The 16,350-nt window shown below is 45.9% G+C and overlaps 1 protein-coding gene across 2 annotated transcripts in view; it reads left to right on the top strand.

The window, feature by feature from the left end:
- Positions 1–337: 337 nt before the first annotated feature.
- The window catches only part of ZRANB1 (zinc finger RANBP2-type containing 1), a 61,164-nt gene continuing 45,151 nt past the window's right edge, over positions 338–16,350 (top strand). Inside the window, exon 1 of one of the 2 annotated variants that reach the window (XM_066238904.1) lies at positions 338–761. In XM_066238904.1, coding sequence (XP_066095001.1) covers positions 353–761 — 409 coding nt within the window. In that variant the 5' untranslated portion in view covers positions 338–352. The remainder of the gene's footprint in view (positions 762–16,350) is intronic. The other variant, XM_066238903.1, reaches the window with a different exon arrangement.

Genomic DNA, 16,350 nt, shown 5'->3' on the forward strand with positions numbered 1-16,350 from the left:
TCTGTGGCCCCAAAAAGGTTGGGGACCACTGCCCTAGGAGATGGGAGACCCCAACGCAGGTGGATCTGCTGCAGAGAGGAGGGAGAGGGGGTGTGGCGCCCGAGGAACGACCTGGGGCCACAGCGTCTGCGTGCCCCCGCCGGCGGCGCCCTCCCCACGCACGCACGCACATACGCACACACGCACGCCGCCGCCGAGGCGTCGCAGCCCTAGCCCCAGCAGGAGCCGGAGCTTGTCAGCCCCTCACAATCCGGGCCGGGCTCGGGCATGACGTCACCGCCCCGCGGCCCGCCTCCTGCGCCCGGAAAGAAGCGGCCGCCCATTGGCTGTGCCGCTGGCGGCCTCCGGGCCAATGATAGCGCGGCGAGTGGTGGGGTCCGGCCTTGACGTTGTGCTGCTCGCCGTGGGGTTTATTTGGCTCCTGGGCCCCTCACCGCCGCCATTACGATCCCGCAGCGCCCGAGGCCGTCCCCCTTCCTCTCTCCCCCCTTCCCCCGGCGGCCCGCCGCCTCCGCGCCTGCTCTCAGCCCCCCAGCCCCCGCCTCTGGCGGTCGGGAGCCGCGCGCGGGCCCGCGAAGATCATGTCCTGACTGAGGGCGGAGGGCGGAGGCGGCACGGAGGGAGGCGGAGAGGGGCCGGGCTCGGCTCGTCGCCGCGGGCAGCTCGGGGAGTCGCCGCCGCCGCCGGGCGCCGAGGTTCGGACTCGGCCGGGAAGGAGGAGCGGGAGCTGGAGGAGGAGGAGGAGTCGCCGCCGCCGCCAGGTAACCGGGCCTCGGGAGGGCGCCCCGCCGCGGCCTGCACGGTCTCCGGTTCCCGGACGGACCGCCCGCCCGCGCCCACGGCCGGCGCGAGGAGGCGAAGGCAGGGCACGGTCTGCTTGCCGCTGCCGCGCTTCCATTTTGGGCTCCCCCGGGGCGGGCGGCGGGCGGGTCCGCCCCGCTTGTTTACCGCCCGGGGACCCGCCGCGCTGGACGCACCGCCAGCTCCCCCCGCCCCCTATTTCTCTCCTCCCACCCACGGGGGTGCGGGACGCGGGGGGCTCCGCTTCCCTCTGCAGCGGGCCCCGAGACACCTGGGCCCTCGTCCCGAGTGGTGCTGGTCTCCCTATAGGTGTTTCTATCTCCAGCCTGTGCCTGTGCGGCGGCCTCGGCCGCTGCCTTGTCTGTCTGTCTGTCTGCGAGAAAAGAGGTGGGAGGGGGCGACGGGGTTCGGGGGCCGCAGCTGCAATTAGTGGAAAGACGGCCCCACCTCTCTCGCTCCCAATTCACGATTGTTCCGTGCAAGTATCTGTTCTTTTCCCCCGTGGAACTCTCCGTGTGGGTCATTTCACAGACAAAAGGACTGTAATGAATACTTGCGTTAAGCACAAGGGACGGGCAGTTTTAGGTTCAGCCTGGAAGTTTGAACGGGCCACATTATCTTTTGAGATACACTGGGGGTTTGGAAACTTGCTTGTTGAGAGTTTTGAATTTCAATCGGTGGGTTTCCCTTTTCGGTAAGTCCATAGACTAAAAGGTTAAACGCTCCCCCCCTCCCCAATATTTTGGTCTGTCTGTACAAAAAAATGTTTTAGGAGCACAGTCGAAATCTTGCTCCTAGATATGTTGTATAGTGGGTGGGTCTTCTCTTGGTGGTGCCTTTTGACTTCTTTACCACTTGTGGGACCTCAGGGGCATACCCCTCTTTGGATCAGACGTGGATGGTTCAGTGTACAAACCGCAAGCCAGGGGAAACCATAAGGAATTTTTATCTTTGGCCTGTGCCATGGGCCTTAGGAAAGTCACCTAAATTATGTTTGTGAAAAATAAAGCTGGATTTCTCCTCCTTGTTGTTATTATTGATTGAGGTCATTTTAAAGAAATTTAGAACCTTGTTCCTCTTTGATTTTTGGATCTTATCACAAGATATGCAGTCACCTCCTCATACTGAATTTTGTAAGGTTGTGTTTATTGGGGTGTTACAGGACTAAGAGGACAGTAATGATATTTTAATCTTTGGGGAGGATATTGTCACGAGGGATTTCTATTTCTGTTGATGTTTCAACACCTTTTACCAGTGCCTCAGAGCACTGAGACACCAATTTGTTTACTCTTGAAATGTGCTTCGGTTAGTATGATGAACTCATTCACGGTAGTAGATTTTAAGTTTTTGGCCTCCATCCAGCTCTGTACACTGATAAGGGTTAAGGCAGAACATATCTAAAGTTTGAGTATTAACATGGTTACGGAATTCACAATCTAGTTGTACAATCTTTGAGATAAAGTACCTCCTTATGTGTAATTGATACAGTGAGAACTGTTTACACATGGTTTATACTTACCATGCTTTTATAATAAATGGAAACTAAATAAATGGGAGTTGCTGAAGTAGACCACTGTAACTACTGTAATTTACCTTGATTCACAGTTTTTTGTTTTTGTTTTTTACAGGGACAGAGAGAGGGATAGATAGGGACAGACAGACAGGAATGGAGAGAGATGAGAAGCATCAATCATCAGTTTTTCGTTGTGACACCTTAGTTGTTCATTGATTGCTTTCTCATATGTGCCTTGACCCAGGGGCTTCAGCAGACTGAGTAACCCCTTGCTGCTCGAGCCAGCTACCTTGGGTCCAAACTGGTGAGCTTTTTTTTTTTTTTTTTTTGCTCAAGCCAGATGAGCCCGAGCTCAAGCTGGCCTCGGGGTCTCGAACCTGGGTCCTCTGCATCCCAGTCCAACGCTCTATCCACTGTGCCACCGCCTGGTCAGGCCACAGTTTTTTTTTTTTTTTTTATTAAATTTAATGCAGTGACATTGATAAATCAGGGTACATATGTTGAGAGAAAATATCTCTAGATTATTTTGACATTTGATTGTGCTGTATACCCCTCCCCCAAAGTTAAATTGTCTTCTGTCATCTTCTATCTGGTTTTCTTTCAGGCCACAGTTTTTTGAGGATTGCTGCTCATCTCCCTCCTCTCCTAATAATAACCTCTTGCGCTTGGGCTTTGAACATGTTTTACCCAGTGATACATCGTTTCATTTGGAATATTTGTGCTTTGTTATGCTTTGGGCAAATAAGATCTTGCACATTTTAACATTCTCGCTTTCTCACATCACAACATAAAAACTTCCAGAACACTTCTTAATTACGTGCAGAGTAAAGTTGTGCTTCTTGGTGTAGTGTTCAAGTTTCTGTATAATCTGGCCCTGATCCATTCTTCAGACTTAACTCTTCCCTTTGTGAATTCTGAGGTCCAGCCAAATGAACTTATTTGTTGTTACTGTGGAGTGCCTGCAGTTGGCCTTTCTTTATGCCCTCTTTCTGGTTTAAACCCTCTTCTGCTTGTATTCGTGGTTGTTCTGTACTCTGGGCCCAGCTGATTTTCTGTCTCCTGATAAATCTTTTTGACAGATTTCAACCCCAACTGATCCATTCACTCCTCTCTTGTGTAAGACTGTTTCATCCTTTGTTTTCTTAGCATATGCTAGTCTGGATTTTAATTTACTCTTTTATGTCTTTATTTTGCTTTCCTATTACACTTTTAAGACCTGAAAAATGGGTATAAACCCTTAAACCTATTACCTATGGAGACTTTATCATATATTTAGCACTGAAAATATGTGTACTTATCTGACAAAGTATTTTTTGGTTATAGAGGTATAATATGCAGTTTGTACTCTTCTAGGTATTGGAGTTTCTGGCACTGTGATGATTTTATGAGATAAAATATTTGAAATTATGGTACTCTCTAAAAGAATTTTGGGGGTCAGTTGTGTTTATTGTCAGCACAATTTTCTTTCTACAGAGGATGCTCAAAATTTTGTTAAGATCACATCTTATTCAAATCAAAATAAGTATTGCAGTTCCATGTTTTACTTCAGATTTGAGTCTGGGGCAGTAACTTCCATTTGAGGTTGGCACTAGTGGCACTCATGGCGGTCATTGCATATTTGTAGTGTATGGGCAGTGTTTAGCATCTTGGGAAGGAGGAAATACTCTGTAGTCTATTTGCAGCCTTAACTTGAGATGTTGGCAGCATGTGTCATTGATCACCAGGCAGATGAGACTCAGGAGAATGTGTGATTCACTGCTACCTGTCATCTGTGTTTGAAGAAAACACAATCTAGTCTGTAGTGTTTTTATGTACCATGGATAATGTATGTAATTATGGAGTCCATGGGTGGATGCTGGTGCGGTTGGAAAAAAGGTGTGTATGTTTGTTGTGTGTATGACTAAAAGGTCTGACATTTTATGGATACATAGTCTCTTAGCAGTAAAGCATTTTGATTGTGTGGAAACTTACTGTTTTCATCCAGTTTATCAAAGTATTTTTTCCCTTGAAATGGAATGATTTGTGTGTGTGTGTGTGTGTTTCTGAAGTTGGAAACAGGGAGGCAGTCAGACAGACTCCTGCCCGACCGGGATCCACCTGGCATGCCCACCAGGGGGTGATGCTCTGCCCATCTGGGGCACTGCCTTGTTGTGACCAGAGCCATTCTAGCGCCTGAGGCCGGGGCCATGGAGCCATCCTCAGAGCCCAGGACAACTTTGCTCCAGTGGAGCCTTGGCTGCTGGAGGGGAAGAGAGAGACAGAGAGGAAGGAGAGGGGGAGGGGTGGAGAAGCAGATGGGCGCTTCTCCTGTGTGCCCTGGCCGGGAATTGAACCTGGGATTCCTGCAGGCCAGTTCGACGCTCTACCACTGAGCCAACCGGCCAGGGCCAAAATGGAATGATTTTTTAGGAAGTAGTTTACATAATTTTTTTTAAAGCTTCAGAACCTTTTTTGTTTTAGCATAATTGAAGCTAGAATTATTCTGTTAATAAACTTTCCAGAAATATTAGCCATTTTTACATAGGTTACTTGTATTTGTAAAAGGTACTTTGATAGAATTATACCAGTAATTTCGCCACGTGAGAAAGCTGGATCAGTTAGCATTCTTTGCTTTCTGGGAGGGTGGTATTTTGATTTAGATGAAATTTTTGACAAGAGCCATCAGTTTGAATTTTAAAATGGAGGTTGGTCTGGTAAATTAAATAGAAAGTTGATAATTTTTCAGCTGCCTAGTTATACTGAATTTTTTTTTTTTTTTGTATTTTTCTGAAGCTGGAAACGGGTTAGACTCCCGCATGCACCCAACCGGGATCCACCCGGCACGCCCACCAGGGGGCGATGCTTTGCCCCTCTGGAGCGTCGCTCTGTCGCGACCAGAGCCACTCTAGTGCCTGGGGCAGAGGCTAAGGAGCCATCCCCAGCGCCTGGGCCATCTTTCCTCCAATGGAGGCCTCGCTGCGGGAGGGGAAGAGAGAGACAGAGAGGAAGGAGGGGGGGTGGAGAAGCAGATGGGCGCCTCTCCTGTGTGCCCTGGCCGGGAATCGAACCCGGGATTTCTGCACGCCAGGCCGACGCTCTACCACTGAGCCAACCGGCCAGGGTATACTGAATTTTTTAGTAATTAAAAAACCCAATTTTCTGTATTTTTATAGTTTATGTATTTAGGGCAAACTGTCCCACCCGCTCCTCAACCAACATGACACAATTAATTTTTGTTTGTTTTCACTTTTTGGCAAGTCAGACTTTTATGTGGATTGACTTCACATAAATAAAAAATATTCAGATGGGTAAGGCATTATTGGAAATCAGTCGCACGTGTGGGGGTGGGGAAAATCCCCCTTCTTCTCTGGTTCTTTTGGCTGGCCAAATAAATCAACAGAAGGCAGACTGACAAGAGAAAACAAATTTCTCTCTTATCCTCACAGGAACTCCACATACATGAGAGCATCAGAGACCCCGCATGTGTGTGCGTGGTTCAGAGACAGCGAGAGGGGTTGAGGTATAAAGACATCCTGAGCTAGGGGTGAGGTGAGGTGAGATGCCTTGGAGTATTCAAAAGGTCACTGCAGGATGAGATGAAGAGCGTCCTTCGGTAAATAGAAGTTTTCCCTGCCCTGTGGATAGATTAGAAGAAGTTATGTCTGATAATTTCTTATGGGCAAGGCCTGCGATTTAAATTTTTCTAGGTATTTAAGGGAGGGGGGACAAGTTTCTTTTGAGCCTGAAGCTGAATTTGCCTTTAGCTCATAGTAATCTGCATACTACTAAGACACATCTATCAGTGGCTCATTCTGGACCCTCACAGTATCTTTTGTTTTTTTTTTCTATTTATTTTTAATGAAAAATATTTTTCCCCACTTTTTTCTTTTTTTTAAAAATTTTTTATTTATTCATTTTAGAGAGGAGAGGGAGAGACAGAGAGAGGAGAGACAGAGAGAGAGAAGGGGGGAGGAGCTGGAAGCATCAACTCCCGTATGTGCCTTGAGCAGGCAAGCCCAGGGTTTCGAACCGGCAACCTCAGCATTTCCAGGTTGACGCTTTATCCACTGTGCCACCACAGGTCAGGCTTTCTTATTTTTTTGAATAACAGTTTCATTGAGGTTTGTTTCATATACCATGAAATTCAGCCTTTTAAAGTATATACCAGTACTTCATTGGTCTTGAGCATAATGTGAGTTGTGTGACCAGCACCACTGTCTGGAATATTTTCATCATCCTAAAAAGAGACCCTGCACCATTAGCAGTCATTTCTTCCTTTGTCTGACTTCCTGGCAACCATGAATCTACTTTATGTCTCTATAGATTTGCCTGTTATATACATTTCTTAGATGTGTAATCATATAATACATGACCTTTTATTTCTGGCTTTGATGATTCAGTGTAATGTTTTCGAGGATTATCCATGTTGTAGCATGTATCAGTGCTTCAGTCTTTTTTATGGCTGAATAATTAATAGACCATTGAATATTTATGTTTTTTGATTGGATATTTAGGTTGTTTCTGCTTTTTTACCTGTTATGAAATTTATGTACAAGTGTTTATGTGGACATAGTTTTCAGTTCTCTTGGGTATACACCTATGGAGTAGCACTGCTGGTTCATTTGTTTATGTTTAACCCTTGAGAAACAGCCAGACTGTTTTCCAAAGTGGTTGTGCCATTTTCCATTTCTACTAGCCATGAATGAGGGTTCCATTTCTCAATATCTTCATCTTGTTATTGTCAGTCGTTTTTTTATAGTCATTCCAGTGAAGTGGCATCTTAGTTTTTATTTGCTTTTTCTGCATGCTGTTTAGCATGTTTTCATGTTTTTGCTGGCTACTTGTATATTTTCTTTAGGAAAATGTCTGTTCCAATCTTTTGCTCACTATTCAGTTGGGTTATTTGTCTTTTTATTGATGAATTGTAAGCATTCTTTATATATTGTGGATACAAGTCAGGTAAATGACTTGCAAATACTTTTCTCCTGTTTTGTGGGTTGTCTTTTCACTTTTTTAGTGGTGGCCTTTGAAGCACAAATGCTTTCCATTTTGATGTAGTCCAGTTAGTCACTGATGCTTTTGGTGTTATCTTTAAGAAGCCATTGTCTAATGGCTAACGTATGCAGATGAGGTTGGAAAGGCACTCTTAGCACCTGGATATATGAGTGCCTTATTCCTTCTCCAGCCCTCCCCCCAACCCCCCCTCCCCCCAACAGCTAGTGTTGTCAGGGGGCTGGAAATGAGAAAGGAGTGATCCTCTTCAGTGTGGATGATCTTTATTGATGGGAAAAGGGAAGAATCACATTCCCACACCCCAGTGAGTTTGTGTGTGTGTGTGTGTGTGTGTGTGTGTGTGTGTGTGTGTGGTGATATGTTGGGGATATTTGTATTAAGTTGAAAATCTGAGGGCATTGTTTTTATATAAATTCATTAAGCAAACTAAGTTAATTATTGGGTACCTACTATGTTATCTGATGAGGGTGTTTAGGATTGTTAAAAAGTAAATTACAAAAATAATTGTTGCAAAGGCTACTGAAGTTAAAACATTTAATAACAACCTATTCAGTGTTAAGCATTTGAGAAAGTAACTACTAGTGATGCTGAGATAATCCTGTAAAACAAGACAGTCTGTTACCTTGTATTTACATTCTAGTGTGAAGAGATAATCAAGGAGCAAATAAGGAAGAAAAAAAGAAAAGCCAGGTGGTGATGATTACTATGCAGATAATGAAAATAGGGTGATGTGGTGGAAAATTACTTGAGTGATCAGGGAGCATGTTTCTGATAGGGTGCTATTTATTTTTAAGTGAAGAGGGGGAGAGAGAGGGACAGGGACAGATGGCGACAGATAGACAGGAAGGGAGAGAGGAGATGAAAAGCATCAACTCGTAGTTGTGGCACTTTAGTTGTTCATTGATTGCTTTCTCATATGTGCCTTGACTAGAGGGCTCCAGCTGAGCCAGTGACCCTTTGCTTAAGCTAGAGACCTTGGGCTTCAAGCCAGTGGCCATGGGGACAAGTCTTTGATCCCGCGATCAAGCAGGCGACCTCACGCTCAAGCTGATGAGCCCGCACTTAAGCTGGTGATCTCGGGGTTTCGAACCTGGGTGCTCAGTATCCCAGGTCGACCCCCTATCCACTGCACCACTCCTTGTTCGGGCAGGAGATGCTATTTAAACCTAGATCTAAGTGATAGTAGCTGGCCTTGTCAAAATCTGTGGAAAAAGCAGTCTAGGCAGAGGAGACAAAACTTTTCAGGTGGGAATGAGCTTGCTGTATAAGGAATACAGGGAAACTCACCACTACGTAAAGATTTGCAAGAAAGACTGAGGAATTTTAATTTTATTCTGAGTGGATTGGGAAGCCATTAGAAGATTTCAAGTCCTTGTGTTATGAGTTGATTTACATTTCTAAGGATTCATTTGGCTTCTCTGTAAGGCTGTGAAAGTGTTTTGTAAATTTTAAGGTTCCTTGTGTAAGGTTTTGTGTGTGTGTGTGTGTGTGTGTGTGTATGATATTTTCCCCTAGAACTGTTTTAAAGTTGTTTGCAGACTTGATCCTCCTGTATCCCTGAATAGTTCAGTGTGTATTTCATAAGAACCAGGGCTTTCTCTTACATAACCACAAGACAGTGGTCAAAATCAGGAATTTAACATTGTATAATACTGTTAAGTACTTCTTATTGAGAATGAGTTTCTGCAAAATTATTCATTTTTTAAATTGTCCCATTAATATTTTTTATAAAGATATAAAATCTCACATCATGTGTTGCAGTCCGTTGCATTGTTTTTAATATGCTCCCTTAATTGGAACAGTGAAGTCTTTCTTTGTTTTTCATGATATTGATGTTTTTGAAGAATATAGGACTAGTTTTGTAGAAAGTCTCAATAGAGTGTGTCTGATGTTTTCTCATGATCAGAGTTAGAATATATAATTTCTGGCAACAATATCACAGAAGTAATGTATTCTTAGTACAGCATATCAAGAGGCAATTGATGTGGTTACTGGTGTGGTTAACTTTGTTTGGTGAAGGTGTCTACTAGGTTTTGTAATATATAAATATCCTGTAAATACTCAAACTTTTCCCCACTTGTTTTAATATCCATTGATGATGATTTTCTGAATCTGTTGAAGATTGCCAAATGGTGATTTTTCTAATCCAGTTATTCTTTCTATCATTTATTAGTTGGATTTCTACTGTAAGGAGGAATTTTTTCTTCATACTTGTGTTTATCTACACTTGTGTAGACATAGATTTTTATTTTATTCAATGCTTTAAAATCCCTTCCTGCTATTTTTTTTTTTTTTTAATTTTTCTGAAGTTGGAAACGGGGAGGCAGTCAGACAGACTCCTGCATGTGCCCGACTGGGATCCACTCGGCAAGCCCACCAGGGGGCGATGCTCTGCCCATCCGGGGCACTGCCCTGTTGTGACCAGAGCCCTCTAGCACCTGAGGCAGAGGCCATGGAGCCATCCTCAGTGCCCGGGACAACTTTGCTCCAATGGAGCCTTGGCTGCGGGAGGGGAAGAGAGAGACAGAGAGGAAGGAGAGGGGGAGGGGTGGAGAAGCAGATGGGCGCTTCTCCTGTGTGCCCTGACCGGGAATCAAACCTGGGACTCCTGCACGCCATGCCAACGCTCTACCACTGAGCCAAACGGCCAGGGCCCCTTCCTGCTATTTTTATATAGGTGCTCAGGTTGATTCAGATTTGGCAGTGGGAACCTTTCATGCTAATTTCTGTGTTCCTTTTTTAAGAAAAAATTTAAGACTTTAGCCCTGGCTGAATAGCTTGATTGGTTAGAACTTTGTCCTGATACACAAAGGTTGCAGGTTGAATTTCCAGTCAGGGCACATACAGGAACAGATTGATGTTTGTCTGTTTTCCTCTCTCTCTTAAATTAATAAGTTAAAAAAAATTTTAGGACTTTAGGTGTGAATATATTTCAAGTTGGGTATTTTTTAGAGCAGTTTGAGGTTCACACTAAAAGTTCCTCTGTCCATTTTATTTTATATTTTATTTTTATTTTTTACAGAGATAGAGTCAGAGAGGGATAGATGGGGACAGACAGGCAGGAACGGAGAGAGATGAGAAGAAGCATCAATCATCAGTTTTTCGTTGCGAGACCTTAGTTGTTCATTGATTGCTTTCTCATATGTGTCTTGACCAGGGGCCTTTAGCAGACCAAGTAACCCCTTGCTCAAGCCAGCGACCTTGGGTCCACACTGGTGAGCTTTGCTCAAACCAGATGAGCCCACGCTCAAACTGGTGACTTCAGGGTCTCGAACCCGGGTCCTTCCACATTTCAGTTCGATGCTCTATTCACTGTGCCATGGCCTGGTCAGGCTTATTTTATTTTTTTAGCAAAAGAGAGAGAGGGAGAGGGAGTGAGAGGAGGAAGGAAGGGAGAGAGATGAGAAACATCAGCTCATAGTTGTGGCACCTTAGTTGTTCATTGATTGCTTCTCATATGTACCTTGACCTGGGACTCCAGCTGAGCCAGTGACCCCTTGCTCAATCAAGAGACCTTGGGCTCAAGCCAGCAACCTAAGGCTTCAAGCCAGCAACCTTTGGGCTCAAGCCAGTGACCATGGTTTCATGTCTGTGATTCCACGCCCAAGCTGGTGACCCTGTGCCCAAGCTGGAGCCTGCGTTCAAGCTGGATGAGCCCACATTCAAGTTGTCAACCTCAGGGTTTTGAACCTGGATCCTCAACATCCTAGGTCGACCCTTGATCCACTGTGCCACCACCTGGTCAGGCCCTCTGTCCTTTTTTTATTTTTATCTTTTTGTATTTTTCTGAAGTTGGAAACGGGGAGGCAGTCAGACAGACTCCCGCATGCGCCCGACCAGGATCCACCCGGCACACCCACCAGAGGGCGATGCTCTGCCCATCCAGGGCATCGCTCTGTTGCAACCAGAGCCATTCTAGTGCCTGAGGCAGAGGCCACAGAGCCATCCTCAGCACCCGGGCCAACCTTGCTCCAATGGAGCCTTGGCTGCAGGAGGGGAAGAGAGAGACAGAGAGGAAGGAGAGGGGGAGGGGTGGAGAAGCAGATGGGTGCTTCTCCTGTGTGCCCTGGCTGGGAATCGAACCCGGGACTCCTGCACGCCAGGCCGATGCTCTACCACTGAGCCAACTGGCCAGGCCCTCTGTCTTTTTTAAACTATCCATTATTTTTTGAGAACTGATGGAATTTTTTTTGCTTCCTGTATATTAGTGACTAAAAAACTGTTAAGAAGTAGATTTTTAAAAGTAATCTATTTTGTAGAGCTTAGGTTCACAGCATAATTGAGCAGAAAGTAGAGTTTGCGTCTCCCCTGCCCCCACATATGCATAACTTCTCCCACTATCAGCATCTTGAAACAGTGACATTTGTTATAATGGATGAATTCCCCATGGCACATCTTTACCAACTAGAGTCCATAGTTTGCATTGAGGCTTATTCTTGGTTTTGTTGTACATTGTATGGGTTTTGACAAATGTCTAATGAATAACACCATTACAATGTTATGTACAATACATTCACTGTCCTACAAGTCCTCTGCTCTGCCTACTCATCCTTTCCTGCCTTCAACCCTGACATGAACTGATCTTTTTCTTTTTTTTTTTTTTTCTGAAGCTGGAAACGGGGAGAGACAGTCAGACAGACTCCCGCATGCGCCCGACCGGGATCCACCCGGCACGCCCACCAGGGGCGACGCTCTGCCCACCAGGGGGCGATGCTCTGCCCCTCTGGGGCATCGCTCTGCCACGACCAGAGCCACTCTAGTGCCTGGGGCAGAGGCCAAGGAGCCATCCCCAGCGCCCGGGCCATCCTTGCTCCAATGGAGCGTTGGCTGCGGGAGGGGAAGAGAGAGACAGAGGGGAAGGAGGAGAGGGGAGAGTGGTGGAGAAGCAAATGGGCTCTTCTCCTATGTGCCCTGGCCGGGAATCGAACCCTGGTCCCCCGCACGCCAGGCTGATGCTCTACCGCTGAGAACCGGCCAGGGCCGAATCTTATCACCATAGTAGTGTTTGCATTCATTCATTTATTCATTCATTCATTTATTGGGAGACACGAAGGAATAGTGAGGGTGAGAAGCATCAACTTAGAGTTACTTTCATTTCAGTTGTACATTGAGCTTCTCATATGTGCCTTGACCAGGGCTGTGCCAGTGTCCCCCTTGCTTAAGCCAGCAACCTTTGGGCTCAAGCTGTTGAGCTTTGGGATCCTGTGGACAATTCTCCTGCTCAAGCCAGGGACCCTGTGCTGATGAGCCTGGAGCTCAGAGCCAGTGACCTTGGGGATTTGCACGGGCAACCTCAGCGTTCCAGGTTGATGCTTTAGCTACTGCGCCACCGCCACTGGTCAGGCAGTTTTTGCCTTTTCTAGAATGCCATATGGAATCAAATAATATGTAGCGCCCTGGCCAGTTGGCTCAGCGGTAGAGCGTCGGCCTAGCGTGCGGAGGACCCGGGTTCGATTCCCGGCCAGGGCACACAGGAGAAGCGCCCATTTACTTCTCCACCCCTCCGCCGCACTTTCCCTCTCTGTCTCTCTCTTCCCCTCCCGCAGCCAAGGCTCCATTGGAGCAAAGATGGCCCGGGCGCTGGGGATGGCTCTGTGGTCTCTTCCCCAGGCGCTAGAGTGGCTCTGGTCACAACATGGCGACGCCCAGGATGGGCAGAGCATCGCCCCCTGGTGGGCAGAGCATCGCCCCTGGTGGGTGTGCCGGGTGGATCCCGGTCGGGCGCATGCGGGAGTCTGTCTGACTGTCTCTCCCTGTTTCCAGCTTCAGAAAAATGAAAAAAAAAAAAAAAAAAAAAAAGAATATGTAGCCATTTCAGATTGGCTTCTTTTGCTTAGGGAAATATATGCATGTAAGGTTCCTCCATGTGTTTTCATGGCTTGATAGTTCATTTCTTTTTAGTACAGAATAATATTTAATTGTCTGAATGTACTACAGTTGATTCATTCACCTACTGAAGGACATGTTGCTTGCTTGCAAGTGTTGGAAATTTTGGATAAAGCTGCTTTAAAAATCTGTGTACAGGCTTTGGTGTGGAAAATTTTCAGCTCCTTTGGGTAAATGCCAGGCTATATGATTGCTGGATCTTATGGGAAGAATATGTTTAAGGCTTTGGTGTGGACATTTTTCAGCTCCTTTGGGTAAATGCCAGGCTATATGATTGCTGGATCTTATGGGAAGAATATGTTTAGTTTTGTAAGAAACTGTCCCACTCTCTTCTGAAGCGGTTGTGCTATGTGCATCCCCACCAGCTGTGATTGAGAGTTCCTGCTCCGCATCCCGGTCAGCACTTGGGTTTGATCGTTTGGTAGGAGTGTATTCCTACAGATGCAAGCCAGTGAGCTTTTTTTTTTTTTGTATTTTTCTGAAGCTGGAAACGGGGAGAGACAGTCAGACAGACTCCGGCATGCGCCCGACCAGGATCCACCCGGCATGCCCACCAGGGGGCGATGCTCTGCCCCTCCGGGGCTTCGCTCTGTTGCGACCAGAGCCACTTTAGCGCCTGGGGCAGAGGCCAAGGAGCCATCCTCAGCGCCCGGGCCATCTTTGCTCCAATGGAGCCTCGCTGCGGGAGGGGAAGAGAGAGACAGAGAGGAAGGAGAGGGGTAGGGGTGGAGAAGCAGATGGGCGCTTCTCCTTTGTGCCCTGGCCGGGAATCGAACCCGGGACTTCTGCACACCAGGCCGATGCTCTACCATTGAGCCAACCGGCCAGGGCCGCCAGTGAGCATTTTTCGTATGCTTGTTTGCTATCTGCATTTCTTTGTTGGTAGGTGTAGTTGTTTGTTCAGATCTTTTGCCCAAATTTTAATTGGGTTCTTGTCTTTATTGTTGCGTTTCTTTGCATATTTTGAATAATAGTCCTTTATCAGATACATCTTTTACATATAGTTCTATTCTCTGGGCAGTGTTTTACAGAGCACTTTTTAATTATAACCAATCCAGCTTATCAATTTTTTCTTTCATGAATTGTACCTTTGGTGTTTTGTTTTAAAAGGTACTGTCATAGCCAAGGTCTAGACAACAGTGCGTCCGTAAAGTCATGGTGCACTTTTGACCTGTCACAGGAAAGCAACAAAAGATGATAGAAATGTGAAATCTGCACCAAATAAAAGGAAAATCCTCCCAGTTTCTGTAGGATGATGTGGCAGCATGTGCGCATGCACAGATGATGACGTAACACCGTGTATACAGCGGAGCAGCCCATGTCCATGCCAGTCGAGATGTGGACGGTACAGAGGAAAGTTCAGTGTGTTCTGTGGCTCGCTAAATTCAAATCTATGACCAAAGTGCAACATGAATATCGGCGCGTTTATAACGAAGCGCCACCACATAGGAATAACATTACTGGGTGGGATAAGCAGTTGAAGGAAACCTGCAGTTTGGTGGAGAAACTCCGTTCTGGTAGGCTGTCAGTCAGTGACGTGTCTGTAGAGGCTATACGGGATAGCTACCTAAGGAGCCCTAAAAAATCTGTGCATGAGCCCACATCGAACTGCACTGAATAGGTAAGAAACTGGGAGAGTTTTCCTTTATTTGGTGCAGATTTCACATTTCTATTGTCTTTTGTTGCTTTCCTGTGACTGGTCAAAAGTGCACCACGACTTTACGGACACACTGTATTTCCTTTTATTTTTTAGGAATGTTATCATTCTGCATTTTACATTACGCCTGTGATTAATACTTAGTTGATTTTTGTGAAGGGTGTGAGGTCTGTGTCTTGAGTCGGGTTTTTTTTTTGCTTGTGGACATCCAGTTGTTCAGCACCAGTTTTTGAAAAAACTTTTTTCCTCATTGTATTGCCTTTACTTCTTTCAAAGATCAGTTGGCTTTGTATATGCAGATCTGTTTCTGGGCTCTCTATTCCAGTCCATTGACCTATTTGTCTATTGTTTTATAGTATCACAGTCTTAGTTACTGTAGCTTTATATTGTCTTTTATTTATTGATTTTAGTGAGAAAGTAAGGGGAAGAGAGAGAGACACACACACACACAGACACACACACACACACACACACACACACACACACAGAACATCGATGGTTTCTGTATGTGCTCTGACTGGGAATCAAACTAGCAACCTCCGCTCTATGAGTTGACGCTCCAACCAACCGAGCTATTTGGCCAGGGCTTAATTTTTGTTGTTGCTGTTGTTTTTTGTTTTAGAGACAGAGAGGAAAGGAGAGAGAGGGGAGGAGGAAGGGAAGCATTCATTTATTGTTCCAATCAGTCATACATTCATTGGTTGCTTCCTGTGTGTGCCCTGATTGGGGATCGAACTCTCATCCAGAGCTTATTATTATTATTATTTTTTTAACTTTTCTTTAAAATTTCTATTTATTTTTTACAGAGACAGAGAGAGTCAGAGAGAGGGATAGACAGGGACAGACAGACAGGAACGGAGAGAGATGAGAAGCATCAATCATTAGTTTTTCATTGCGCATGGCAACACCTTAGTTGTTCATTGATTGCTCTCTCATATGTGCCTTGACCGTGGGCCTTCAGCAGACCGAGTAACCCCTTGCTGGAGCCAGCGACCTTGGGTTCAAGCTGGTGGGCTTTTCCTCAAACCAGGTGAGCCTGCACTCAAGCTGGCGACCTCGGGGTCTCGAACCCGGGTCCTCTGCATCCCAGTCCGACGTTCTATCCACTGCGCCACCGCCTGGTCAGGCCAGAGCTTATTATTTTTTTAAATGCTGGTTTGGTCGCTCGGTTCCTGAAATTAGCATTGCAAGGAAAAGCAGCCAAGATGGCAGAATGCTAAAGTAGAAGCCAGTTTGTGCAGAGTTTGTGTAGAGAGAAGGAAATGGGGAACAGAGGTGAATAAGGCTGGTGAGCTAGAAACCTTTGATTCTAGGAATACTCAGGTAAGTCAGTGGCTTTGGGAGCCCTGAATGGAAAGGGAAGTGTTTTCCCCACTGTGTGTATTTCTTGCCTGCTGGGTGCAAGCTAGGATTAAAGGTAACGGCCCACCAAAAAATAAAAAATAAAAAAATAAAAAAAATGCTAAAAAAATAAAAAAAATGCTGGTTTGATACACACTCT

This window comes from Saccopteryx bilineata, chromosome 7 (assembly GCF_036850765.1).
Source record: "Saccopteryx bilineata isolate mSacBil1 chromosome 7, mSacBil1_pri_phased_curated, whole genome shotgun sequence".
In the NCBI taxonomy this organism is placed as follows: Eukaryota; Metazoa; Chordata; class Mammalia; order Chiroptera; family Emballonuridae; genus Saccopteryx; species Saccopteryx bilineata.